This window comes from Girardinichthys multiradiatus, chromosome 12, assembly GCF_021462225.1.
Source record: "Girardinichthys multiradiatus isolate DD_20200921_A chromosome 12, DD_fGirMul_XY1, whole genome shotgun sequence".
In the NCBI taxonomy this organism is placed as follows: Eukaryota; Metazoa; Chordata; class Actinopteri; order Cyprinodontiformes; family Goodeidae; genus Girardinichthys; species Girardinichthys multiradiatus.
This window is the reverse complement of record NC_061805.1, coordinates 21,238,917-21,264,261: the sequence shown is the minus strand read 5'-3', so window position 1 is coordinate 21,264,261 and position 25,345 is coordinate 21,238,917. Positions and strand designations below refer to the sequence as shown.

General features: G+C 41.0%; 2 protein-coding genes across 5 annotated transcripts; both read right to left on the bottom strand.

Annotated features, from left to right (window-relative positions):
* Nucleotides 1–1,122: 1,122 nt before the first annotated feature.
* Nucleotides 1,123–10,728, bottom strand: polb (polymerase (DNA directed), beta). The gene is made up of 14 exons (XM_047380298.1): nucleotides 10,513–10,728; nucleotides 10,213–10,270; nucleotides 9,968–10,034; nucleotides 7,202–7,276; nucleotides 6,845–6,903; nucleotides 6,669–6,718; nucleotides 6,446–6,497; nucleotides 6,277–6,331; nucleotides 6,125–6,197; nucleotides 5,978–6,048; nucleotides 5,795–5,881; nucleotides 5,590–5,657; nucleotides 2,116–2,255; nucleotides 1,123–2,016 (listed from the first exon to the last, which is right to left on the bottom strand). The coding sequence occupies exons 1-14, from the start codon at nucleotides 10,571–10,573 to the stop codon at nucleotides 1,922–1,924; spliced, it is 1,011 nt and encodes a 336-aa protein (XP_047236254.1). The 5' UTR covers nucleotides 10,574–10,728; the 3' UTR covers nucleotides 1,123–1,921.
* A 3,118-nt stretch (nucleotides 10,729–13,846) lies between these two features.
* On the bottom strand, nucleotides 13,847–25,186 carry enkd1 (enkurin domain containing 1). 4 transcript variants are annotated; one of them, XM_047380289.1, is made up of 8 exons: nucleotides 24,938–25,186; nucleotides 20,784–20,886; nucleotides 16,706–16,930; nucleotides 16,357–16,529; nucleotides 16,130–16,273; nucleotides 15,757–15,893; nucleotides 14,590–14,726; nucleotides 13,847–14,484 (listed from the first exon to the last, which is right to left on the bottom strand). In XM_047380289.1, exons 2-8 carry the CDS (start codon nucleotides 20,866–20,868, stop codon nucleotides 14,324–14,326), a joined length of 1,062 nt encoding a protein of 353 aa, XP_047236245.1. In that variant the 5' UTR covers nucleotides 20,869–20,886; nucleotides 24,938–25,186; the 3' UTR covers nucleotides 13,847–14,323. The 4 variants fall into 4 exon arrangements, with proteins under 4 accessions (XP_047236245.1, XP_047236246.1, XP_047236244.1 ...); XM_047380290.1 differs by having other exon boundaries at nucleotides 20,784–20,883; XM_047380288.1 differs by having other exon boundaries at nucleotides 20,784–20,868.
* Nucleotides 25,187–25,345: the final 159 nt, after the last annotated feature.

The window sequence follows — 25,345 nt, the reverse complement described above, 5'->3', positions numbered from 1 at the left end:
ATAAGTTGGAAGTCACCTCCATGGGCGATGAAGAATACCAAAGGAAAAAATGTGTGGGACTTGAAGATCCAGACTGACATGCACCTGTCTAACCAACTGAACATATGTGATGGTTGAAAATATAAAAAAGGCAATAGTGTTAGATGTAGAAATGCCAAACAATTACATCATTGTCCTTATCATCACCATCATGAAGACCAGTGGCGTCAAAAATCCATCCTCTTTGACGATGGTTCTGCATATTTAAAATGTTTCCTTGGGTCAAACCAGCCGATTCAAACGATAAGGTCATTAGCAGGCTCCTGCATAACTGGAAAGGAAGCTAGCCTTCTGAAACTACCGTGTTGGTGCAGCGACATCTGGAACACACAGGACACCAGCCCTTGAGGACTGAAGTTGGACACCCTTGATCTAGAAGGTAGAACACAAGACGCTTGAGCAGGTGTGCCAAAGTCTAACCCTCAGGAGCTACCATCCAGCAATTTTTAGATGAATTCAGAATCAGAATCAGCTTTATTGCCAAGTTCGTACATACAAACAAGGAATTTGACTCTGGTACACTTTGCTCTTTGGTTTTGTTTTTGTATTACAGAATACTCCTTCTTGAATACACCTGAATTAAATAGTTGGCTTCCCTCATCAGCTGCCATTCAGCTTTGCGGGGTCCTGGTACCAAGCCATTTATTTGATTCAGGTGTGTAGAGGAAGGAATGCATTTAAAGTTTGCAGAATAGTATATTTCCAGGACTGGAATTGGGCACACCTGAATTTGAAAATAACAAAGGTTAAAAGAAAAAACAAAAACAGTTGCAGTGAGGACCTGCCAGTGGAATCTGAGCATTCGGGCTGTGAAGCCCAAACCGGGAGAGTGACCCAAGTAGGTTCCAGGAACATGTTGAGATACTTGTCCTAAAGACCATGGTCCTAAAAACTACTAAGATACTTTGTAGAATCCCAAAACATCCAGACCAGTGGTAGAGGTCATGAGCTCCCAGTGGAACAATCCAAATTAAAAAGGTGGCAAATGGGATATATAAATGTGCAGATTTAACATTTAGTGTATGTTGCAATTATCCAGGAGCAGTATTTATTATTAAACAAACATCACAAAAGGAGCAAAAAGCAGATGGACAGTACTTCTTTATTCCAAATCCGTGACTGTCAATGAGCAATTCTTCACGTTCCATTTTCTTCTTAACGTCTGACTTATATGCAGAACTGAAATCAATCACAATCTAATATTCCAAGTCTCACTTTCACCTACTTCATGGAAAAATACCATATTCTGTCATGATTCAACATTGCATGTTGTCATTTTGTCATCTCATATGACAGGTTCATTAAACTTACCATTCAACATAGTCAAATTTCAATGCAGGGACACTGTAAACTGTTTCAAGAATATGATTACCATATTCCTACCAGTCTACAACCTAGCCTAATATTTAGTCAAGGGCACATCACTGTACCATTTTCAAACTATTTACTTAAACTTAAGACCTACAAACTAAAACGCTAATGTACTACAGTAATAAAAGCAAAAATACACATTTTCAGGGAGTACAAACACAATGTAACAGACTATCCACTTCAAATAGCTCAAACATTTGTAGTTCCCTTTTTTGGTTTACTAAAAACTTAATTTAAAAATGAGGCACACATATTACAGTTGACATGATTTAAAACCCTAAAAATAAAGCAGAAGCACTTTTATGAGACATGAAGTATTATAAATAAATATTAAGTCCAGAATGTGAAGATCATTTTAACATAAGTTGGAAAAAAACATCCGACTCTAATAATTAAAATTATTTTCACATTTACTCCATCTTTCAGTGTCATGAGTAAGTGGTAAAAGAAGATCAAGTTCCTCTTTTTTTTTTTTTTAAATCCATGTTTGAAGGACAGCCGTAGATTTTCTTCACTCGCTGCGATCCTTCGGCTCTCTGTATCTGTACTGGATGTATTCAAAGATGTCTCTCTCACTGTCCACCAACAGAGGCTCTCCTGCTATACCTACAATTAAAACATGTTTAAAGCCAAGTAAAATGGCTACTGGCTGAAGTTGCAAAGTTGAACAAGGAGTTTATTTCATTGCAGTTGACAGAGACTCACCAGTGACACCAACCGGCCTTATGGTATACTCATTCAGAGTGAAGCCCTTCTCCAGAGCATGAGTCCTCATATTCTTATTAAAGATGTCACTTCCAGTGAAATACAGAACTCCACAGTAGTACTGGTCCTTGGGAATTAACCTTGGGAAAATCAAGAAAGACTGATTGGATTAAAAAAAGATCTAACTACAAGTTTTAATTCTAAATGGAAGCTCAAAATAGTTTCGCAAATTATGTTAATGTTATAGATAAGGCCAGTTTGTTTGGGACAAAGGTAAGGATTTGCACACAGATTTAATCACATATGCATAACCACACCAATATTTGGGTTAAATGTCCCTTCCCAAGTTGCGGAGAAAGTGTAAACTTTCTAGAACCATCAAAAACCGACTGATATAATTATTGTGGATATTTGAGCACTTTGTATAACAATTCGTAGAGTTCATTCATATGGCTTCCTGGCGTACATCAAAAGTAGTTTCCAAAGACTTCCTGAATGGTGTCTTTTAAGCCTTCACCTCAATCCTCTTGAAAATGTACCGACTAAGCGTGTAATTCAGGTCCACACTAGGAAAACAAACGATTTATATGAGCTCTCCCATTTTTAATAAGAGTGATCAAATATCCTTCCACAATTATGCCAGAAGATTGTTGATGGCTACAAACATTTGGTTTCTCTGCACCTTCCTGAAGGACATTTACCCAAATAGATGTTGGGTGTATGTATATATTTGAATTGTGTTTTGAATGTAGACTTTGTGTTGATTACAGTAAACCCACAATAAATTCTTACTTGTTTTAATTTTAAAAATTCATTTAAGTTGTTTTTTGTATAATCGGTCCACTCTGAATGGACTGTTTAAAGGCCAAACTCAATCTGACATTCAGGCTTATAAGGTTTATAAGGTTCTGACCAGAACTACACTGCTCAAAAAAATAAAATAAAGGGAACACTCAAATAACATCCTAGATCTGAAAGAAATATTCTCACTGAATACTTTGTTCTGTACAAAGTTTAATGTGCTGACAACAAAATCACACAAAAATCATCAATGGAAATCAAATTTATTAACCAATGGAGGCCTGGATTTGGAGTCACACACAAAATTAAAGTGGAAAAACACACTACAGGTTGATCCAACTTTGATGTAATGTCCTTAAAACAAGTTAAAATGAGGCTCAGTATTGTGTGTGACTTCCATGTGTCTGTATGACCTCCCTACAACGCCTGGGCATGCTCCTGATGAGACGGTGGATGGTCTCCTGAGGGATCTCCTCCCAGACCTGGACTAAAGCATCCACCAACTCCTGGACAGTCTGTGGTGCAACATGACGTTGGTGGATGGAGCGAGACATGATGTCCCAGATGTGCTCAATTGGATTCAGGTCTGGTGAACGGGCGGGCCAGTCCATAGCTTCAATGTCTTCATCTTGCAGGAACTGCTGACACACTCCAGCCACATAAGGTCTAGCATTGTCCTGCATTAGGAGGAACCCAGGGCCAACCGCACCAGCATATGGTCTCACAAGGGGTCTGAGGATCTCATCTCGGTACCTAATGGCAGTCAGGCTACCTCTGGCGAGCACATGGAGGGCCATGCGGCCCACCAAAGAAATGCCACCCCACACCATTACTGACCCACTGCCAAACCAGTCATGTTGAAGGATGTTGCAGGCAGCAGATCGCTCTCCACGGTGTCTCCAGACTCTGTCACGTCTGTCACATGTGCTCAGTGTGAACCTGCTTTTATCTGTGAAGAGCACAGGGCACCAGTGGCTAAGTGTCCTGCACGGTGTTGGGCTGTGAGCACAACCCCCATTTATGGATGTCGGGCCCTCATACCATCCTCATGGAGTCGGTTTTTAATCATTTGTGCAGACACATGTACATTTGTGGCCTGCTGGAGGTCATTTTACAGGGCTCTGCAAGGTAATGAGAAGTGGTCTGTGGTCCCCACCTGCAGAACCTCTCCTTTATTGAGTGTGTCTTACTAATCGCCAAAGATTTCCCCTGTTGTCTATTTCATTTGCACAACAGCAGTGAAATTGATTGTCAATCAGTGTTGCTTCCTAAGTGGACAGTTTGATTTCACAGAAGTTTCACTTGGAGTTACAGGGGTTGGGCAATGAAACTGAAACACTTGTCATTTTAGTGTGGGAGGTTTCATGGCTAAATTGGACCAGTCTGGTAGCCAGTCTTCATTGATTGCACATTGCACCAGTAAGAGCAGAGTGTGAAGGTTCAATTAGCAGGGTAAGACCACAGTTTTGCTCAAAAAATTGAAATGCACACAACATTATGGGTGACATACCAGAGTTCAAAAGAGGACAAATTGTTGGTGCATGTCTTGCTGGCGCATCTGTGACCAAGACAGCAAGTCTTTGTGATGTATCAAGAGCCATGGTATCCAGGGTAATGTCAGCATACCACCAAGAAGGACGAACCACATCCAACAGGATTAACTGTGGACGCAAGAGGAAGCTGTCTGAAAGGGATGATCAGGTGCTAACCCGGATTGTATCCAAAAAACATAAAACCACGGCTGCCCAAATCACGGCAGAATTAAATGTGCACCTCAACTCTCCTGTTTCCACCAGAACTGTCCGTCAGGATCTCCACAGGGTCAATATACACGGCCGGGCTGCTATAGCCAAACCTTTGGTCACTCATGCCAATGCCAAACGTCGGTTTCAATGGTGCAAGGAGCGCAAATCTTGGTCTGTGGACAATGTGAAACATGTATTGTTCTCTGATGAGTCCACTTTTACTGTTTTCCCCACATCTGGGAGAGTTACGGTGTGGAGAAGCCCCAAAGAAGCTTACCACCCAGACTGTTGCATGCCCAGAGTGAAGCATGGGGGTGGATCAGTGATGCTTTGGGCTGCCATATCATGACATTCCCTTGGCTCAATACTTGTGCTAGATGAGCACGTCACTGCCAAGGACTACCGAACCATTCTTGAGGACCATGTGCATCCAATGGTTCAAACATTGTATCCTGAAGGTGGTGCCGTGTATCAGGATGACAATGCTCCAATACACACAGCAAGACTGGTGAAAGATTGGTTTGATGAACATGAAAGTGAAGTTGAACATCTCCCATGGCCTGCACAGTCACCAGATCTAAATATTATTGAGCCACTTTGGGGTGTTTTGGAGGAGCGAGTCAGGAAACGTTTTCTTCCACCAGTATCACGTAGTGACCTGGCCACTATCCTGCAAGAAGAATGGCTTAAAATCCCTCTGACCACTGTGCAGGACTTGTATATGTCATTCCCAAGACGAATTGACGCTGTATTGGCCGCAAAAGGAGGTCCTACACCATACTAATAAATTATTGTGGTCTAAAACCAGGTGTTTCAGTTTCATTGTCCAACCCCTGTATATTGTGTTGTTTAGGTGTTCCCTTTATTTTTTTGAGCGGTGTATATATCGGATGAATAACCTAATAGTATTTGACTGTGAAAGCTTTACCTAATATCAATACGCCTGTGAAGATGTTCTTCCTCATCATCATCACTCTCCTGCAGCTGACAGACTCCCTGAACAAAAGGAGGCAGTTCATTACGAGTTAGGGGCTAAAGAGGATGGGTGCATTTACAACACTAACTTCATTACCAATCACAACATCAAGATACCAACAGCTGACTGCATTTAAGAAAATTAACAGAGGCCTCACCATGAACTTGGTGTCTCCTTTAGACAGAGTGTCGGTCACAAACCCAATGGACTCCAAATGATCGACCACAGCATGTAAAAGCTTGGGCTGCAAACAGAGAATTAAATTAGTTAAACCATGTTTTTACCAAAAGACATTACTAACTTTAGACTAAGTAAGAAACAGTTTTTGTGTAGGTTTTACCTGCTTCTCTGTTTGAGAAGTGTAATTTGGGTGAGTTAGCAAAATATCAATATCACCACTTGATACTGCACCTGGAAGTTAAAAACATTTTAAAAAGAAGAACTACCCTTGGAGATTAAAGACTAATAATCAGTTTGATGGAACTACCTCTTCTGTAGCTTCCGCAGATCGTTCCGATATATTCTGGATCAATTTTCTTTAACTCTGCCAGAATAAGAGCCTTAATAGAAAAACATAAGATTATACTTTAAAGGACTGCAAATAAAATCAGACACAGTAATTGTGAAAAGCATAATCACCTCCATCTTTTCCATTTCGGCTCTTGGGATCCTTTTCTCAAATTCTTCAAAGTACCTAAATGGACCACAAAAAAAAAAAAAAAACATAAACACTGTATGCTCTAACATAAGACAACTTAAAATTGTAAGGTACAAATTTTAAATCTAATAAACCTTTAGACAAACTTACTTGAGTCCAATTTTTTGGTGGTGATTTAACTTGTGCTCTACCTTTTTCAAATCTGAAAGGAAAATACAAAGAATTACACTTAAATGTTGCCAGCATACACAATATACAAAGCATATACAAAACCTTTAAACATGTAGGTCGGTTTCAACGTATTCTGGTGAGTTTAGTTGTTAAAGAAAACAAGAAAAAAAGAATTGTGATGTGCAGTATGTGCGATACAAACCATCCAATGTCTTCACCCCTTCTTCAAAAAACTTCCTGGCAGCAGCAGGCCTAAAGGTCAAGACCCCAGACACAAACTTTGTTATATGCATAAATAAAGGAATATAATATAATGCATAATAAAAGTTCTCAGAAGCAGCAATTAAATTGATCAATTTGGTAAAACTGCTAACATACCCGATTCCAGTGACCCTGGTGAGGAAATTTATGGAAGAGCTGGTGTCATCATTTCGGATCTAGATGGAAATAAGTAACAGTCATGGGTTTGCGTAGCAAAATTTACAGAAATCATCTACACGGAGAGCAGCGGAGCTTATGCACTTAAGTAACCTCTACTGGTGGAGGTCTGTTACTGACGGACCATAAGGGCAAACATCAATTTAAGCTGCACCTCACATACTGTGGTGGTTGGCCACTTTTGATTTTACATCTTGCATGTCGATGTATACGTTTGCTGTCACTTGTGCCATAATGTCAAGTTCAAACAAAATAAACAGTGGAAAGAGTGATGTATTCACCAACACCCAGACTCACCTTTTCAAGTTTTCTTAGTTTTCCAGTTTGCAAGAACTCGTCAATCTTTTCAGCTATTTTAGCACCAACTCCATCCTGATGAAATGTTAGAGTAACAGGATGTGAAAAAAAAAAAAAAATATATATATATATATACACACACACACACACTTTTATACACAATCTTCTAAAAAACATTGCTGTATAGTAGTACAAGCATGCTTGATGCCACTCTGACATATAAGGATGTCATTACACTAAAAGGAGAACACTTTTTTCAAGGTTCTGCCTTTCCATATGTTGACCACCCGGGAGGTTCTGCAGGCGATCTCCCCGGGAGACTGGTTCGCGGCTATCGACCTGAAAGACGCCTATTTTCATGTCCCCATTGCTCCGGACCATTGGCGTTTTCTCCGCTTTGCCTTTCACGGGAGGCATTCCAGTTCCGGGTTCTTCCCTTTGGTCTTTCCCTTTCTCCTCGGGTGTTCACCCGGTGTGTGGCAGTGGCCCTTTCCCCCCTGCGGGCACAGGGACTGCGGATCCAGCCATATTTGGACGACTGGCTCATTTGTGCTGCAACCCGCGATCAGGCGATCCGAGACACCCAGACGATGCTCGCCCACTTATGTCAGCTGGGTTTGAAGGTGAACCTGGAGAAGAGCAGCCTGCTCCCCTCCCAGGTGACAATTTTCTTAGGCATGGTTCTAGATTCTGGTTCCATGATCGTCTGTCCCTCTCCTCGGCGATATCCTGGCCATGCTTCCGAGCTTCCGTCTTGGCAGGGCTCCACGGTGTGTGGAGTGGCTGCATCTTCTGGGCATACTCACTGCTGCGTCCAGCGTGGTGCCTCTGGGGCTTCTTTCATTGCGGCCCCTGCAGATGTGGCTGAACGGGGTCAGCCTGGACCCCTCCCGGCGTACTCACCGGCTCTGATGGCTTCGGGTTGTGCCGCGGTGCCTACAGTCTCTGTCCCAGTGGCAGAACGGATCCTACATCATGGCGGGTGTCCCGCTCAGCCCCCTTCTGTGTTGGAGGGAAGTCGTCCATACGGATGCTTCCTCCAAGGGTTGGGGAGCAACCTGGCAAGACTGTGCGGCTCAGGGGGTGTGGTCCCCGCGGCAGTGCGGGGTCCATATCAATGTTCTGGAGCTGATGGCTGTGTTCCTGGCGCTCCGTGCTTCCCTTCCAGGGCTGCTGGGACGACATATGTTGGTCTGGTCGGACAACACCACGGTTGTCTTCCATATAAATCACCAAAGGGGGTCCAGGTCTCTGAGACTACTGTCCCTGGCGCGGCGGCTCCTGGTCTGGGCGGAGTCACGCCTTGCCAGCCTCAGGGCAGCCCATATTCCGCGTCCGCAGACTGTTTCTGTGGACTTTCTGTCTCGGCAGGTGCCACTTCCAGGTGAGTGGCGGCTTCACCCGGAGGTGGTGGATCGCATTTGGGCCACCTTCGGCAGGGCGGAGGTGGACCTGTTTGCTCCCAGAGATGCAGTTCACTGTCCCCTCTGGTTTTCCCTGATGGACAATGCCAGTCCTCTGGGCTACGACGCAATGGCGCACGAGTGGCCCCGGACCCTTCTCTACGCCTTTCCCCCGTTTCCCCTGATCCCCCAGACGCTTCTGAGGGTTCTTCAGGACAGGCACAAGCTTCTGCTGGTAGCCCCCTTTTGGCCAGGGAGGACCTGGTTTCCTCTGCTGCGCAGGCTCTGCTCCAGCTTGCTGATGTGCCTCCCCTCCAGGAGAGACCTCCTTTCCCAGATGGGAGGCCGGATTCTCCACCCCGATCCGGGCTGCCTGAAACTCTGGCTTTGGCCTCTACAGGTGCAGGCTCTGCCTTCTCCCATTATGGGGGCAGGGTTGGACAGACCACGACTGGCGCATGGGCGCCGTCCACGCGGGCTGCATATGGTGCTAAGTGGGCGATCTTTGCCGGCTGGTGCCGTGGTAAGGGACTGGACCCTATTCGCTGTCCTGTTTCCCATTTGCTGTCCTTCCTCCAGGAGTTGCTGGATCTAAGGCGATCCCCTTCCACCTTAAAGGTGTATGTAGCAGCCATTTCCCGTTGGCATGTTGGGTTTGGTGGTTGCTCTGTTGGCCGGCATGGGGATGTCGTGCTGTTCCTGAAGGGTGCCAGGTGCTTGTGTCCGCCCAGGTGCCCTGTGGCCCCTACGTGGGATTTGTCGCTAGTGCTTGCGGCTCTTCAGTCCCCCCCCTTTTGAGCCCGTTACAGGGGCGGATCTCAAGTGGCTCTCCCTGAAAACCGCCTTCCTGTTGGCCATTGCTTCTGCCAAACGGGTGGGGGAATTGCATGCTCTGGCTGTGTCTGAACCATGCTGTCGGTGGAACCCGGATGGCTCCAGTGTTACACTGTGGACTAATGCTTCCTTTGTGCCAAAGGTGCCTGCAGTGGCTGGCAGTGTGCTGCCACACCAGCTTTCCCGATTTAATCCTGGGGCCCCCTCTGAGCCTCTTTGCCCTGTCCGAGCACTTGAGGCGTATGTCCGCTCCACGGCACCCATTCGTCGGACTGACTGTCTCTTCGTTTGTTATGCTGGCTCTCGGAAAGGTCAGGCCCTTTCTAGACAGCGGTTGGCACGTTGGATTGTGGAAATGATCTCTGTGGCTTACTCCTTGCAGGATCAGCCCCTGCCGAGCGGTCATCCGGGATTCATAGAACCGTAGTTACATACGTAACTTTCGTTATATCTCACTATAACATAGTCCATTAGTTACATAGTTTAAAAAACAATAAAGAACAATAAGGAGAATGTATTTAGCACATACCAGTTTCTTGGCTTCTTCTCCACTCTTAATCTTGTGAGGGTACTTGGCAATGGTGGACGCCGCTTTCCTATCCACAACACACAATAAAAACATTATTGAATGGCAAAAAGAAGCATTTATGCAGAAAGTAAGTACCATTTTTAAAAGTCATGGTCAGAATGATTTTAAAACATCTCTAAACTCGCTGACAGCAAGTGGGTGAAAGATGAAGCAGAAACATAAGTCTTTAATATTAAAATCCTCACCTGTATGCATTATACTTGTGTATTGCCCTGTTGACATTTTTCTCGTAGTTGGCCAGCTCTGCAACCAGAAGCAACTTTAAGAACAGAACCACAGAAACGGAAGTAGGCATTTAAATTTCAACATGCACATAAAACTGTAAGAGAAACCCAAACGCGTAAAAACACGCAAGAGGAAAAATATCTACGAAGACAATTTTACAAGTATATTACTCATCGAAAGTAATTTGAAGACAATTTAAATAGTAAAAACACTGCAACTGTCAGGCTAGCTAACTGTTGACTGAACCTAACGTCACTTACCGACAAGAAAGTCAGTTATTCCGTCATTTAGGGACTCCTGTGGCGCTTTCCTCTTGCTCATTCTAGATTACAATTACCACTAGATATCCTCTAAAAGCAGGGCGGCTTTATTATCGCGCAGAAGTCAGTACCTCTTTGTATTTGTAGTTAGCACCTTGCTAACACTTTAGCCACGTCTAACACACGCTGAACAATGACCCAAACGGTTGGTTGAAATGCGTAACACGTCATTACCCCACGTGACAAAACACAAATTTTCTTGATTTTTTTGTTTTCTCCCCAGAGTATCCACAATTTTCTATTTCGGTCCGCCCATGTTTTTATAACTGGGTGTTGTCATTGTCGCCAAGAAACAGTAATGTCAAGAAAAATGGTTATTTGATTTCCATTAAATTACAAAATATTTCAATAAAATACAAGGCTTTCTTTTTAATTTTTGCTTGCCAACAACGGATAAGTAGAAATAAATTTGATGAGATTTTCTTTTCATGTGTGAAATAAAAATAAAACTTAAGCTTCTTATAAAATCTGCGACCTTCGCATATTGTGACTGTAGATGACGCTGTTTATCATGTATCTCTCAAAAGTGTTCCCAATCTACTTTTTTCGATAAAAAACCCCCCAATTCTAGATAAACATGAACATATAGATAACACACGTTTAAAATTTTGAGGATACTGGTCAATAAGAATTTTTGAAAATACATTTTTAATAGCAGTTTTCTTTTTCAGTACTGGTTTTCCCATGAGAAAATCATGGAGAGACCTGTGACATGTTTTTAGTGCAACATTGAATGTGAAACCTTCTTAATAACTTTTAATAGTTAATAATCTTAAGTATACAGCATACAGTTCTAGTAATCAGCAATAAAACAAGTCTAATCACAGTAAAAAACAAAACTTTAGATTTTCATTTTAGCTTTACGTAAAATTTGTAGTTGCCCTCAAAATTGTACACAGTCATGTTAAAATGGCAGGTTCTGAGATTAAAGCATAAAAACAGACTTTGATAAATAATTTTAAAGGCTTTCCGCACAAGTTGAAAACACAATTTTAAATGAAAAAAACAAAACAAAAACTAACAAACCTGCAATAACCTGATTGCATGAATGTGCACACTCTTAAACTCATACTTTGTAAGGGCACCTTCTGATTTAGTTTCAGCATTCAATCTTGTCTTTACAGTCGTTACTGTACAAAGGCATCACTCAGGAGAAGGGTACAAAAAATGATACTGCATTCTACAAACACCATGACGAGTGAAGGAAATTACCAATAACTGGAGAAAATATGGAACAACAGCGACAAAACAAAACCTGGATATTTCTTCTACAAGTATGAAAAGACAAGATAAACTGATCAGGAATCCAGCTAAGCAACACCAAAATAACTACAGGAACTTCTGGTTAGTACTGGTTGTGTGCTGTACATGTGACAACAGTTCCCTGTATTTTCCAAGTGTCTGGACTAAGGAATATAGATAACATAAAATACCTAGTCCTGGCTAAACTCTTCCAAAACCTTGCAAAATATTGAGTTATGGTCTGATGATACCAAACTTGAACCTTCTGCCACAATTCTAAAAGGTAAGCTTGGCACACAAACACGGCACATCATTAAAAGAACACCTAACCCAACATGAACTATGGTGGTGGCAGAATCATGTTTTTGGGTTACTTTTATTCAGATATAACTAGAACCTTTATCAGTGTGGATGAAATGATTAACAGTTTTTAAGATAAGCATTGCACTTTTGATCTAACTACTATCAATGTGAAAAAAGTAGAGAGTCTTTTAAATGCTCTACCAGAAGACATGTCCTCTGGTGTAGACAGTATGGGAGGTAGACTCCTGAAGTTAGCAGCTAAGTTTGTGTCACGTTCAGCCTGCCATATTTTCAATAGATGTCTGTTGTGTGGAGCTTTTCCTCCACAGTGCAAAGTTTTTTTTTAAATATTTCCCATTCCAAAGAATAAGAATGCTTTGTTCAATGGACCCAATAGTATTAACTGTTTTAGGCAAAATGATGGAAACAATAGTGTGTAAGCAGATGCAAATGTATTTTGTTGAAAATAGCCTGCTCACTAAATATTAACATGCTTACAAACCTAATTATTCCCCCGCAACAGCTCTTACACATGATCGACAATTGTGGTATCAAGAACTGGACAATGGTAACAGTCGGTGTCATATTTCTGGACTTCAGTGCCGCTTTTGATCTGATAAGCCATGATCTTCTCATTGCTACACTAAAACGTTATGGACTATCAACAAAGTCTTTGATTTGGATCAAAGACTATTTGACTGACAGAACGGCTTCTTGTCTAATAGTTGTGAGATCCAATGGGGTCTGCCTCAGGGCAGCTCTCTTGGCCCTCTGCTTTATTCAGTTTATAATAATGACTGGCGTCATGTATTAAAACAATCTTCAGTTCTTATGTATGCTGATGACACAACAATGTTCTACTCTGATTAAAGTGTTAGTAATATATCAGGTGTACTGGAAAAGGTGATGGATTCACTTATGAAATGGATTAATGATAAAAATATGGTTCTGAATGTAACAAGATCTATGCTAATACGTAGCAAACAGCAACTGCACAATAATCAAAAGTTGTTCCTTAAAACAAAGAGCTCTGCACTGGAAGTTAACCAAATGAAATTACTTGGTATCACAGTGGATCATCACTTGTCATGGTCTCAACATATTGACAATATAACCACTAAAATGGGCAAAGGTATTGCTGTTGTCAGACGATGTTCTTCTTTTGTTACTCCTACAGTTATGAAAGAGGTTGTGCAATCCTTGGTCCTGTCTCATTTAGAATACTGCTCAGATATATGGTCTGCTGCTAACAGATCAGATTTATCAAAGCTGCAAGTACTCCAAAACAAGGCTGATTGCTTAGCATTAAGATGTCCATATTGAAATTTGTTCATATTATTGAAATGCACTGCACTTTATTGTGGCCCCTACTTAAGGTCAAGCTGGAGTATAACTCACTCATTTTGATAAAGTAATTTTAACAGGTAGACCAGAATCATTTTATGAAAAGCTTATTTCCTCTGATTAGAGACATAATCATTTAACCTGATATGCTTATGAAACTAAATTAATTTTAATATGTGCTAAAACCTACTTTTTACAAAAATATTTACAGATCATCTCAAGACCGGAATAAATTACCTAAAGATATTACAGAAATAAAAAGCATACATTATTTTAAAAGAGCAATAAAATCTTTTTTTTTTAAATAAATTATATGCTTGTAATTTGCTACCTGTCATGTGTTTTGGACTAATGCTGTTTTTATTAATAATAAATGTCAATATTGTTTTGTATTAAGATTATTGAATTTTATTAACTGGACCCCAGGAAGATTAGTAACCACTTCGGTGGAAACCAATGGGTATCCTAATAAATAAACAAATAAACAAACAATATGACAAATAATATGACAGATCTGGAGAACTTCTGCAAGACAGAGTGGGCAAATATTTTCAAGTAAAGATGTGAGAGGCCAACAGACTCCTACAAAGGAAGACTGAATGCTGAAATTAAATCAGAGGTTGTTCAACAAAGCATTAGTTTACCTATGCAGCCAGGTTGATGCACTGTCATTTATATTTTCTCCCTAATGTCAGTTGCATTTTACAGGATAAATGTTGCTTTTCTTTTGTTTACAAACCACCACAACAATAAAATAATTATATTTTACATAAATGTAAGTGTTCTTTTACATTAAAATACACAAAATAAAACAGCAGATTTACAGGGCAATCTCTTCTTCTTTTAAAGTCTCCCTTTTGTGTTAGGAATCAACTCTGACATAAACCTTATCCCTGGAGAAAATCTTTATAGCCTCTTCAATCTCAGAGAGACTACAATCAAGCTGAGCCTGGCGTGTTCGGACACTTAGACTGTCAGCCTTTAAGGGAAGGGAGAGCAGCTCGGTCACCAATGAGCGGTGGGCTGAGGAAAAAAGATAAAGAACAACAAGAATTTGCCATGTGAATACATTTGCACATGCTGCATGATGTGCCTGGTTGTGAATTTATTTATCCAGAGGAGACCTACTGTCTTTCAGGGACTTCAGTGTCTCCTGTCTCTCGCTCTCAGGCATCAAGGTGTGACCAGCTGGGACCGTAGGGTCAGGTGCATTCCTCTTCCTCTCCTCCTCCTCTTTGCGCCACTGCTTCTTTCTTTCCTCAAGACTGAGTGAGAAGGTAGAGAATGGCTTTGGGTCAATTTCCCGCTTCACCAATTCAAACCCCAAATATGTACTCAGTTAGTCTTTTCCTACTTCCCTTTTGTATCTGGAAAGAAACTATTCAAACCTTAGTAGGTAAACAATTAGGTATCAGTTTGTTTTTGCTAGTTTTTGTAGTAATAATTTTCATAAATTATTCAATTAAGTTTATTTATATAGTGCCAATTCACAACAAATGTAATCTCAAGGCTGTTTACCAGATAAACATTGCTAATATATACCCAGACATACACTAAATTGACAAAAGTATTTGTCTGTCTGCTTTTACATTTACATGAACTTTCAGACATTTGTTGATGGACCCCCCCATTGCCAACAATAGAAACTTTAACTATTCCACAAGGTTTAGGAGTGTGTTCATAGTTAGATGAGAAAACCAGAATTGCAGCCTCCATTCCAATTTATCCCAAAGGTGTTCAAGAAGGTTGAGGTCAGGACTCTGTGCAGGCCAGTCAGGTTTCTCCACACCAAACTTTATCAACCTGCAGCCATGGAAGTGATTGGAACACTGGAATCCATAGATTGGTGGTGGGAACCAATACTTTTGGCAATATAATATAATATAATTAATCCTTCAATAAGTTGTAAAACAGTGCAGTCAAGTTAAATTCAGATTCCCAACTTGTAAGATGTTTTCTATCTATAAAACGTTGGTACGAAGCATACCTGCATTTTGTACCTGTGTGGATACTAAAAGATGCATTGTCAGTACAAAATAACCTGCAGCAGGCGGTTCCATAAAGTACACAGAAGCGTTTGGCATGAAATTAACAGAACTTCAAAGACACATAAAGGCAAAGAGGCGAAATGACCAGTACTGTAAAGAAAAAGCAAAGCCAGTAAAGATCTGTAAAAATATAAACTTTTTTGTTCATTAGCTGAAATATTACAGAAAGTAAATACAATAAATAAACTTATTAAGTTATTTGAGAGTAAGTTACAAATAAGGTAAAATACGTTGTTAAAATACTCACTACTGAGGCACTTGGCCCTTAATTGCGCTCGGGACGCGCTTGTCCCTGAGGTTTGTCAGTGACTGTGAACGGCGAAGTATAGTTTTTCCTGCAGCCCGGGCGTTATGTTTCACAAAGTCTATAGTGTGACCTTGCACCTGTAAACATAATTTAAAAAGGAATCAACATAGGAGACATCAATCTAGCTGTATTTTGTCATTGCAAGTAATTTCTCCTCAATTTCTCCTCCTGACTTAGTTTCACATAACAAAAAATGTTTTTAGACATTTTAGAGGCTGGAATAAAACAAATACAACGAAATCAATGCTTTTAAACAAATGATCAAATCTATGATTGTATTATAATATAAAAACATAATTTTGTTAAATCTCACCATAAAATCCTGGTCCTGTGTAGAACTCGAGGAAGCCGGGCGCTGCAAACCCACAGGCGAAGGTGTTGGTAGCGTGGAGTAGCCATCTTTAGAGTGGGCCTTTAGAAACCTTTGACATTGAGGCCTAACAGATGGACTAGAACCCTAAGTGAAGTAAACACAAAGGTTAAAACATGAGGGAAATATGATTTGGTCAAACTTCGGTCAGAATTAGACCCAGTCCTTGCCTCTAACTGAGTCATCACCCTGGATGGGATGTTGTGGTATTTTGAAGAGGTCCACAGAGCTTTAACTGGGACAGGACGGGTCTGGGTTCTCTCAGCTTCCTGCTCTTTGCAGCGTCTCTGGATCTCCCGGAGGCGACGTACATTCTCCTTACCAAAGTCATGTACTTTCTGTTCTACAAGGAAAAGCAACAAAATCTGTCCTAATTACAGTTCAGTACACTATAGACTACAGTATATAGAGATTCACAGTTTTCCATTTTAATAAAACCAAGATATTCAAATGATCACAAATAGATATGTTTACAAAGGAATTTAGGTTACTGAAAGCAGGCTACCATGTTGTCCTTACTCTGTTTGGGAACAGGAGTTACAGATAACCCCTCTAGTTTTAGTAGTTCTCCCACAACCCCTTTCTGTCCCCGTTCCAGAATATGAGTGGCATTACGGCCAATGCGGGGGCGGCAGGATGGCGTGCGAGCACTGTAGCTGTCCGGGTGCAACACCGGATCTGGAGCAAGAGGACCCAGTAGAAGGGACAACGGCCCTTCACGGTTCCCTTCTAAACGACCACGAGCTAGAGGCGGCGAGAAAAAGGGTTTATAGCCATCATGTATTTTTTTACCAAAGGTTTTGTATTCAATACACCTGAAGTCCTCTTTAATAGATGAGGTTTCTAAACAGTACATGCAAAGTATTGATACCCCTTGAGGTTTTTTTTAAACATTTTGTCACAGAAACTTTAATCTATGTTTTATTGCTTGTGATAGACTAACACATAGCGTGATGTGATGTGTTTAAAGTGAAAGGAAAATGATACATTGTTTTCAACATTTATAAGAAATAAAAATCTTAAAGGTGCGGAGTGCATTTGTATGCTCTCATTACTCTTATGCCTCTAACTAAAATCCAATGCAGCCTTCCTACTAAACAGATAATAAAACAGATTATAATTTAAACTAGCCATAAAAACAGCTGTTATTTCAGGCCTGAGATTTGTTTAAGAACATTAGTGAACAAAAAAGCCTTATTAAAACCAGGGAACACAGCAGACAGGTCTGGGATAAAATTGTGGAGTAGTTTAAAAGATAGTTATGTTTTAAAATAATAGCCCAAATTTTATATATTTCATAGAGCACTGTTCAATCCGTTATCTGAAAATGGAAAAAGAAATATGTCACAACTGCAAATCTACCAAGACATGGCCATCCAACTAATATAACTGGCTGGAGAAGGAGAGCATTATTCAGAGAAACAGCTAAGAGGCCCATGATAACTCTGGAAAAGCTACAGAGATCCACAGCGCTGGTTGGAGAATCTGTAAGCAGCGCAACTATTAGTCAGATCACTTGACCAATCTGGCCTTTATGGAAGTGGGGGAGGAAAAAAGCTATTGTTAAGAGAAATCCATAGAAGGTGTTGTGGAAAATTCTTTTAATGCTCTGAACTTTTCTTTACCTCTTTCTTCTCTGACCTCTGTGTTTTGGTTACTTAAGAGCAGATGGGCTCTAAATTCATTATCGGAAGTTTTATGGTTAACACTCCCTGAAGTGTTGCGTCTAAAGGGATGGTAGATGGGTGCTCTCATAAATAACCTGGTTACCTCTGACCAGGGGTGGGGCCTAGGGGCCATATTTCTAAACTCTTTCAAGTTGAGATAACACCCTCATTCTGGTATAAATACTGTTTGTGACTTCTGTTTGTTGCTGTGCTTCACTGACTAAACTCAGTGACAGAGTCTACAAACGCTGAAATGGCTTTGAATAAATTTATAAAGACAAAGTCCGGTCTTTCTCTTGTTAATGAGTTGATTTCTCTCCCATTTTGATAAGAAAACCCACAACAAAGGTTTCCTAGAAGCAATGGAGGAGACGCACCAAACACATGAAAGAACGAGCTCTGGTCAGAGACCAAAACTGAACATTTTGACCAACATGCAAAATGCTACAGGTCCTTCTCAAAATATTAGCATATTGTGATAAAGTTCATTATTTTCCATAATGTCATGATGAAAATTTAACATTCATATATTTTAGATTCATTGCACACTAACTGAAATATTTCAGGTCTTTTATTGTCTTAATACGGATGATTGTGGCATACAGCTCATGAAAACCCAAAATTCCTATCTCACAAGATTAGCATATTTAATCCAACCAAAAAAAGAAAAGTGTTTTTAATACAAAAAACGTCAACCTTCAAATAATCATGTACAGTTATGCACTCAATACTTGGTCGGGAATCCTTTGGCAGAAATGACTGCTTCAATGCGGCGTGGCATGGAGGCAATCAACCTGTGGCACTGCTGAGGTCTTATGGAGGCCCAGGATGCTTCGATAGCGGCCTTTAGCTCATCCAGAGTGTTGGGTCTTGAGTTTCTCAACGTTCTCTTCACAATATCCCACAGATTCTCTATGGGGTTCAGGTCAGGAGAGTTGGCAAGCCAATTGAGCACAGTGATACCATGGTCAGTAAACCATTTACCAGTGGTTTTGGCACTGTGAGCAGGTGCCAGGTCGTGCTGAAAAATGAAATCTTCATCTCCATAAAGCTTTTCAGCAGATGGAAGCATGAAGTGCTCCAAAATCTCCTGATAGCTAGCTGCATTGACCCTGCCCTTGATAAAACACAGTGGACCAACACCAGCAGCTGACACGGCACCCCAGACCATCACTGACTGTGGGTACTTGACACTGGACTTCTGGCATTTTGGCATTTCCTTCTCCCCAGTCTTCCTCCAGACTCTGGCACCTTGATTTCTGAATGACATGCAGAATTTGCTTTCATCTGAAAAAAGTACTTTGGACCACTGAGCAACAGTCCAGTGCTGCTTCTCTGTAGCCCAGGTCAGGCGCTTCTGCTGCTGTTTCTGGTTCAAAAGTGGCTTGACCTGGGGAATGCGGCACCTGTAGCCCATTTCCTGCACACGCCTGTGCACGGTGGCTCTGGATGTTTCTACTCCAGACTCAGTCCACTGCTTCCGCAGGTCCCCCAAGGTCTGGAATCGGCCCTTCTCCACAATCTTCCTCAGGGTCCGGTCTCCTCTTCTCGTTGTGCAGCGTTTTCTGCCACACTTTTTCCTTCCCACAGACTTCCCACTGAGGTGCCTTGATACAGCACTCTGGGAACAGCCTATTCGTTCAGAAATTTCTTTCTGTGTCTTACCCTCTTGCTTGAGGGTGTCAATAGTGGCCTTCTGGACAGCAGTCAGGTCGGCAGTCTTACCCATGATTGGGGTTTTGAGTGATGAACCAGGCTGGGAGTTTTAAAGGCCTCAGGAATCTTTTGCAGGTGTTTAGAGTTAACTCGTTGATTCAGATGATTAGGTTCATAGCTCGTTTAGAGACCCTTTTAATGATATGCTAATTTTGTGAGATAGGAATTTTGGGTTTTCATGAGCTGTATGCCAAAATCATCCGTATTAAGACAATAAAAGACCTGAAATATTTCAGTTAGTGTGCAATGAATCTAAAATATATGAATGTTAAATTTTCATCATGACATTATGGAAAATAATTAACTTTATCACAATATGCTAATATTTTGAGAAGGACCTGTATGTGAGGCAAAACACTTACGCTGTGCATCACCCTGAACACACCATTGCCACTGTAAAACATGGTGGTTGCGGTATCATTCTCTGGGATGCTTTTCTTTAGCAAGGACAGGAACACTATTCAGATTTGATGGGAAGACAACTGGAGCTGAATAAAGGGCCAATCCTGGAAGAAAACCGGTCAGAGACTGCAAAAGATTTGAGAGTGGAATGGAGATTCACCTTCCAGCTGGACAATGACCCTAAAAATACAGCCAGAGCTACAATGAAATGGTTGAAATCAAATCATGGTCATGCTTTAGAATGGCCTTGTTAAAGTTCAGAATAAATGAGAACCTGTGGCAAGATTCGAAACTTGATTTTCACAGATGCTGTCCTTTGAATATGACAAAGCTTGAGCTATTTTCCAAAGAAGAATGGACAAAAATTTTAGTCTCTAGATATGCAAAGCTTGTGGAGACAAACCCTTAAAGACCTGAAGCTGTAATTGCAGCAAAATGTGTTTAGTATTAAGTATCAGCTTATGGGAGATGATTATAAATGCATGCCACGCTTCTCCAATGTTTATTGTTAAAAACAGATTAAACCATGCATCTTTTTTCCTTCACTTCCCAGTTATGTGCTACTTTGTGTAGATTAATCAATACAAACAAAATACATTGAAGGTTGTGGTTTAATGTGACAAAATGTAAAAACAACAATGTTTAAGGGGTATAAATACTTTTGCTAAGTCTTGTTTATCAAAGCACCTGCAAAAATCAGTCCATAACAGTATTGCCTCTGTAATTTCTACCCAAATGAGGCATCTTTATTTCCAAAAATGACAATATTTAACGCAAGATCCAATGAACACAACTATTAGACGGCATGTTACCTGAAGCAGGTCGCTTGTAGTACTGAGGAAACAGAGAGGGATCTGGGGGGATTGGCCCAGATATTGTGGAAGGTCCCTCACACATCTGAAAGGGCAGAAACTGCTGAGTAACAGTAAAAAAAAAATAAACTGACTCAGGTAATAAACAATCAGTCAAACCAAAAAAAAAAAAAAAAAAACATATCTGAGAAATTAATGTCTGTCAACGTTTCTTTGAAAAAAAAAAAAAAAAAAAAAAAAAAAAATATATATATATATATATATATATATATTGTTAGGAATAACCTTTATTAATATGCTCATAGCTGTTTTTCCCTTTTATACTATAGTGAAATAAATATAAGTTCTAATGTTTCCCTTTTGTTACAATAGGATAAGAAGCTCATAGACACACAGTACAAGGATAAATAGCCCAAGGATTGTCATAAATGACCTGAAGCTGGGGCACTGGGGTTGATAGTGGAGCAGCTGGTATAACTGCGTTGATTAGAAAGCCACAACACACTTAGATTAAGGATGGACACCCGCTTCTACACAATCTAACAGATAGACACCACAATGGTGACACATAGTCTACTGATAATCACTGAGGGAGGGCACATCCATTGCATTGGAGAGCCAGATATAAAAACTGTATGTGACCTTCTATTGAGGCTCTTTGTCATCCTCTAACAGACGGCGACGGTCCGAGACGAGAGCCTCAGCGCTGATCTAATCATTCCTCTGTCTTAATTTAGATTAAAAGAGCTAAAAGTTAGAAACTGGTTGAGAGTCGTTAATTTAAGAGTCTTTAGATAGAGTGTGTGATCGCTTCATGGGAACCAAGGACCGGAGCCAGTCTTCATTGATTGCACATTGCACCAGTAAGAGCAGAGTGTGAAGGTTCAATTAGCAGGATAAGAACACAGTTTTGCTCAAAATATTGAAATGCACACAACATTATGGGTGACATACCAGAGTTCAAAAGAGGACAAATTGTTGGTGCACGTCTTGCTGGCGCATCTGTGACCAAGACAGCAAGTCTTTGTGATGTATCAAGAGCCACAGTATCCAGGGTAATGTCAGCATACCACCAAGAAGGACAAACCACATCCAACAGGATTAACTGTGGACACAAGAGGAAGCTGTCTGAAAGGGATGTTCGGGTGCTAACCCGGATTTTATCCAAAAAACATAAAACCACGGCTGCCCAAATCACGGCAGAATTAAATGTGCACCTCAACTCTCCTGTTTCCACCAGAACTGTCCGTCGGGAGCTCCACTGGGTCAATATACACGGCCGGGCTGCTATAGCCAAACCTTTGGTCACTCATGCCAATGCCAAACGTTGGTTTCAATGGTGCAAGGAGCACAAATCTTGGGCTGTGGACAATGTGAAACATGTATTGTTCTCTGATGAGTCCACCTTTACAGTTTTCCCCACATCCGGGAGAGTTACGGTGTGGAGAAGCCCCAAAGAAGCGTACCACCCAGACTCTTGCATGCCCAGAGTGAAGCATGGGGGTGGATCAGTGATGCTTTGGGCTGCCATATCATGGCATTCCCTTGGCCCAATACTTGTGCTAGATGGGCGCGTCACTGCCAAGGACTACCGAACCATTCTTGAGGACCATGGGCATCCAATGGTTCAAACATTGTATCCTGAAGGCGGTGCCGTGTATCAGGACGACAATGCACCAATACACACAGCAAGACTGGTGAAAGATTGGTTTGATGAACATGAAAGTGAAGTTGAACATCTCCCATGGCCTGCACAGTCACCAGATCTAAATATTATTGAGCCACTTTGGGGTGTTTTGGAGGAGCGAGTCAGGAAACGTTTTCCTCCACCAGTATCACGTAATGACCTGGCCACTATCCTGCAAGAAGAATGGCTTAAAATCCCTGTGACCACTGTGCAGGACTTGTACAGGTCCTTCTCAAAATATTAGCATATTGTGATAAAGTTCATTATTTTCCATAATGTCATGATGAAAATTTAACATTCATATATTTTAGATTAATTGCACACTAACTGAAATATTTCAGGTCTTTTATTGTCTTAATACAGATGATTGTGGCATACAGCTCATGAAAACACAAAAGTCCTATCTCACAAAATTAGCATATCATTAAAAGGGTCTCTAAACGAGCTATGAACCTAATCATCTGAATCAACGAGTTAACTCTAAACACCTGCAAAAGATTCCTGAGGCCTTTAAAACTCCCAGCCTGGTTCATCACTCAAAACCCCAATCATGGGTAAGACTGCCGACCTGACTGCTGTTCAGAAGGCCACTATTGACACCCTCAAGCAAGAGGGTAAGACACAGAAAGAAATTTCTGAACGAATAGGCTGTTCCCAGAGTGCTGTATCAAGGCACCTCAGTGGGAAGTCTGTGGGAAGGAAAAAGTGTGGCAGAAAACGCTGCACAACGAGAAGAGGTGACCGGACCCTGAGGAAGATTGTGGAGAAGGGCCGATTCCAGACCTTGGGGACCTGCGGAAGCAGTGGACTGAGTCTGGAGTAGAAACATCCAGAGCCACCGTGCACAGGTGTGTGCAGGAAATGGGCTACAGGTGCTGCATTCCCCAGGTCAAGCCACTTTTGAACCAGAAACAGCGGCAGAAGCGCCTGACCTGGGCAACAGAGAAGCAGCACTGGACTGTTGCTCAGTGGTCCAAAGTACTTTTTTCAGATGAAAGCAAATTCTGCATGTCATTCAGAAATCAAGGTGCCAGAGTCTGGAGGAAGACTGGGGAGAAGGAAATGCCAAAATGCCAGAAGTCCAGTGTCAAGTACCCACAGTCAGTGATGGTCTGGGGTGCCGTGTCAGCTGCTGGTGTTGGTCCACTGTGTTTTATCAAGGGCAGGGTCAATGCAGCTAGCTATCAGGAGATTTTGGAGCACTTCATGCTTCCATCTGCTGAAAAGCTTTATGGAGATGAAGATTTCATTTTTCAGTACGACCTGGCACCTGCTCACAGTGCCAAAACCACTGGTAAATGGTTTACTGACCATGGTATAACTGTGCTCAATTGGCCTGCCAACTCTCCTGACCTGAACCCCATAGAGAATCTGTGGGATATTGTGAAGAGAACGTTGAGAGACTCAAGACCCAACACTCTGGATGAGCTAAAGGCCGCTATCAAAGCATCCTGGGCCTCCATAAGACCTCAGTGCCACAGGCTGATTGCCTCCATGCCACGCCGCATTGAAGCAGTCACTTCTGCAAAAGGATTCCCGACCAAGTATTGAATGCATAACTGTACATGATTATTTGAAGATTTTTTGTATTAAAAACACTTTTCTTTTATTGGTCGGATGAAATATGCTAATTTTGTGAGATACGAATTTTGGGTTTTCATGAGCTTTATGCCAAAATCATCCGTATTAAGACAATAAAAGACCTGAAATATTTCAGTTAGTGTGCAATGAATCTAAAATATATGAATGTTAAATTTTCATCATTACATTATGAAAAATAATGAACTTTATCACAATATGCTAATATTTTGAGAAGGACCTGTATATGTCATTCCCAAGATGAATTGACGCTGTATTGGCCGCAAAAGGAGGCCCTACACCATACTAATAAATTATTGTGGTCTAAAACCAGGTGTTTCAGTTTCATTGTCCAACCCCTGTACATACATATATACATATATATATATATATATATATATATATATATATATATATATATATATATATATATATATATATATATATTTATTTATATATATATTTAAATCAATATGTCAATCACTATTAGTATAAAGCTGACTGACTGACTGACTGACAAATTAATATATTTTGGTTATAAACCAAATCTCACAACCTGACCATTAGGACCTACAGCTAAGCTTTATGCCTCCACCAGTTCTTCGTATGCGACTAAAAGGTTGAATAAAGGTAAACATATAAACAGTTCAGAAAATAAAATAAAAATTAAAAGCCAGAAGGTATGAATGTACCTATGTAAATGCACTGCTTTCTACGGCTACATAACGCCAACCATAGCTATTGTTTGCTATCCTGTTTTGAAATAACCTAATCACCACACACACACTCTCTTCGACGGCATTCTGTTTGGATTAAGAGGACCAATAAGCTATTTTGATGTTGCTCAATACCTGCAAGCGATCAAACGAAATAAATCAAACGTGTTTACCTTTTAAAACCGAGTCGTTGTCTATCGGTGAAGGATTTTTGTTCACGCGCACCGATGACGCCGATGTAACAGCACTTGTTGTCAAATTATTCACCATGGCAACGGAGCACGGTCACAACAAATCTAGACTACATAGAAGGGCAAAGTGAATGAGCGCACGAAATTCAAATATTAGGCGACCACTTGGTAAAATACACGCGAAGAAGCAAAGAAGTTCAATTTGAAAATGTAACATTGGCCCCGTTACATGTTCGCTTAATGGTTAACTACTCGTGGAGCTGAACAATATGTACCTCTTGTGTAATCTCTTTGATGAGGAGATTTCTTTAATCCTGAGTTCTGTCTTTCAGGCGCTGCAAGGAAGGTTTACAACAAAAAGGAGAGCAGGTTTCTCTGGAATCATTTAAC

Excerpts from the sequence above, each read along its gene's own strand:
- polb (XM_047380298.1), bottom strand. The coding sequence starts at position 10,573 with ATGAGCAAGAGGAAAGCGCCACAGGAGTCCCTAAATGACGGAATAACT. Across the intron at positions 6,049-6,124 it reads CTGCGGAAGCTACAGAAGAG|GTGCAGTATCAAGTGGTGAT; the intron begins GTAGTTCCATCA and ends TTTAACTTCCAG. Across the intron at positions 2,017-2,115 it reads AAGGCCGGTTGGTGTCACTG|GTATAGCAGGAGAGCCTCTG; the intron begins GTGAGTCTCTGT and ends TTTTAATTGTAG.
- enkd1 (XM_047380289.1), bottom strand. The coding sequence starts at position 20,868 with ATGTGTGAGGGACCTTCCACAATATCTGGGCCAATCCCCCCAGATCCC. Across the intron at positions 14,727-15,756 it reads AAGGGCCAAGTGCCTCAGTA|TCTTGAGGAAAGAAAGAAGC; the intron begins GTGAGTATTTTA and ends CTTCTCACTCAG. Across the intron at positions 14,485-14,589 it reads ACTGAAGTCCCTGAAAGACA|CCCACCGCTCATTGGTGACC; the intron begins GTAGGTCTCCTC and ends TTTTTTCCTCAG.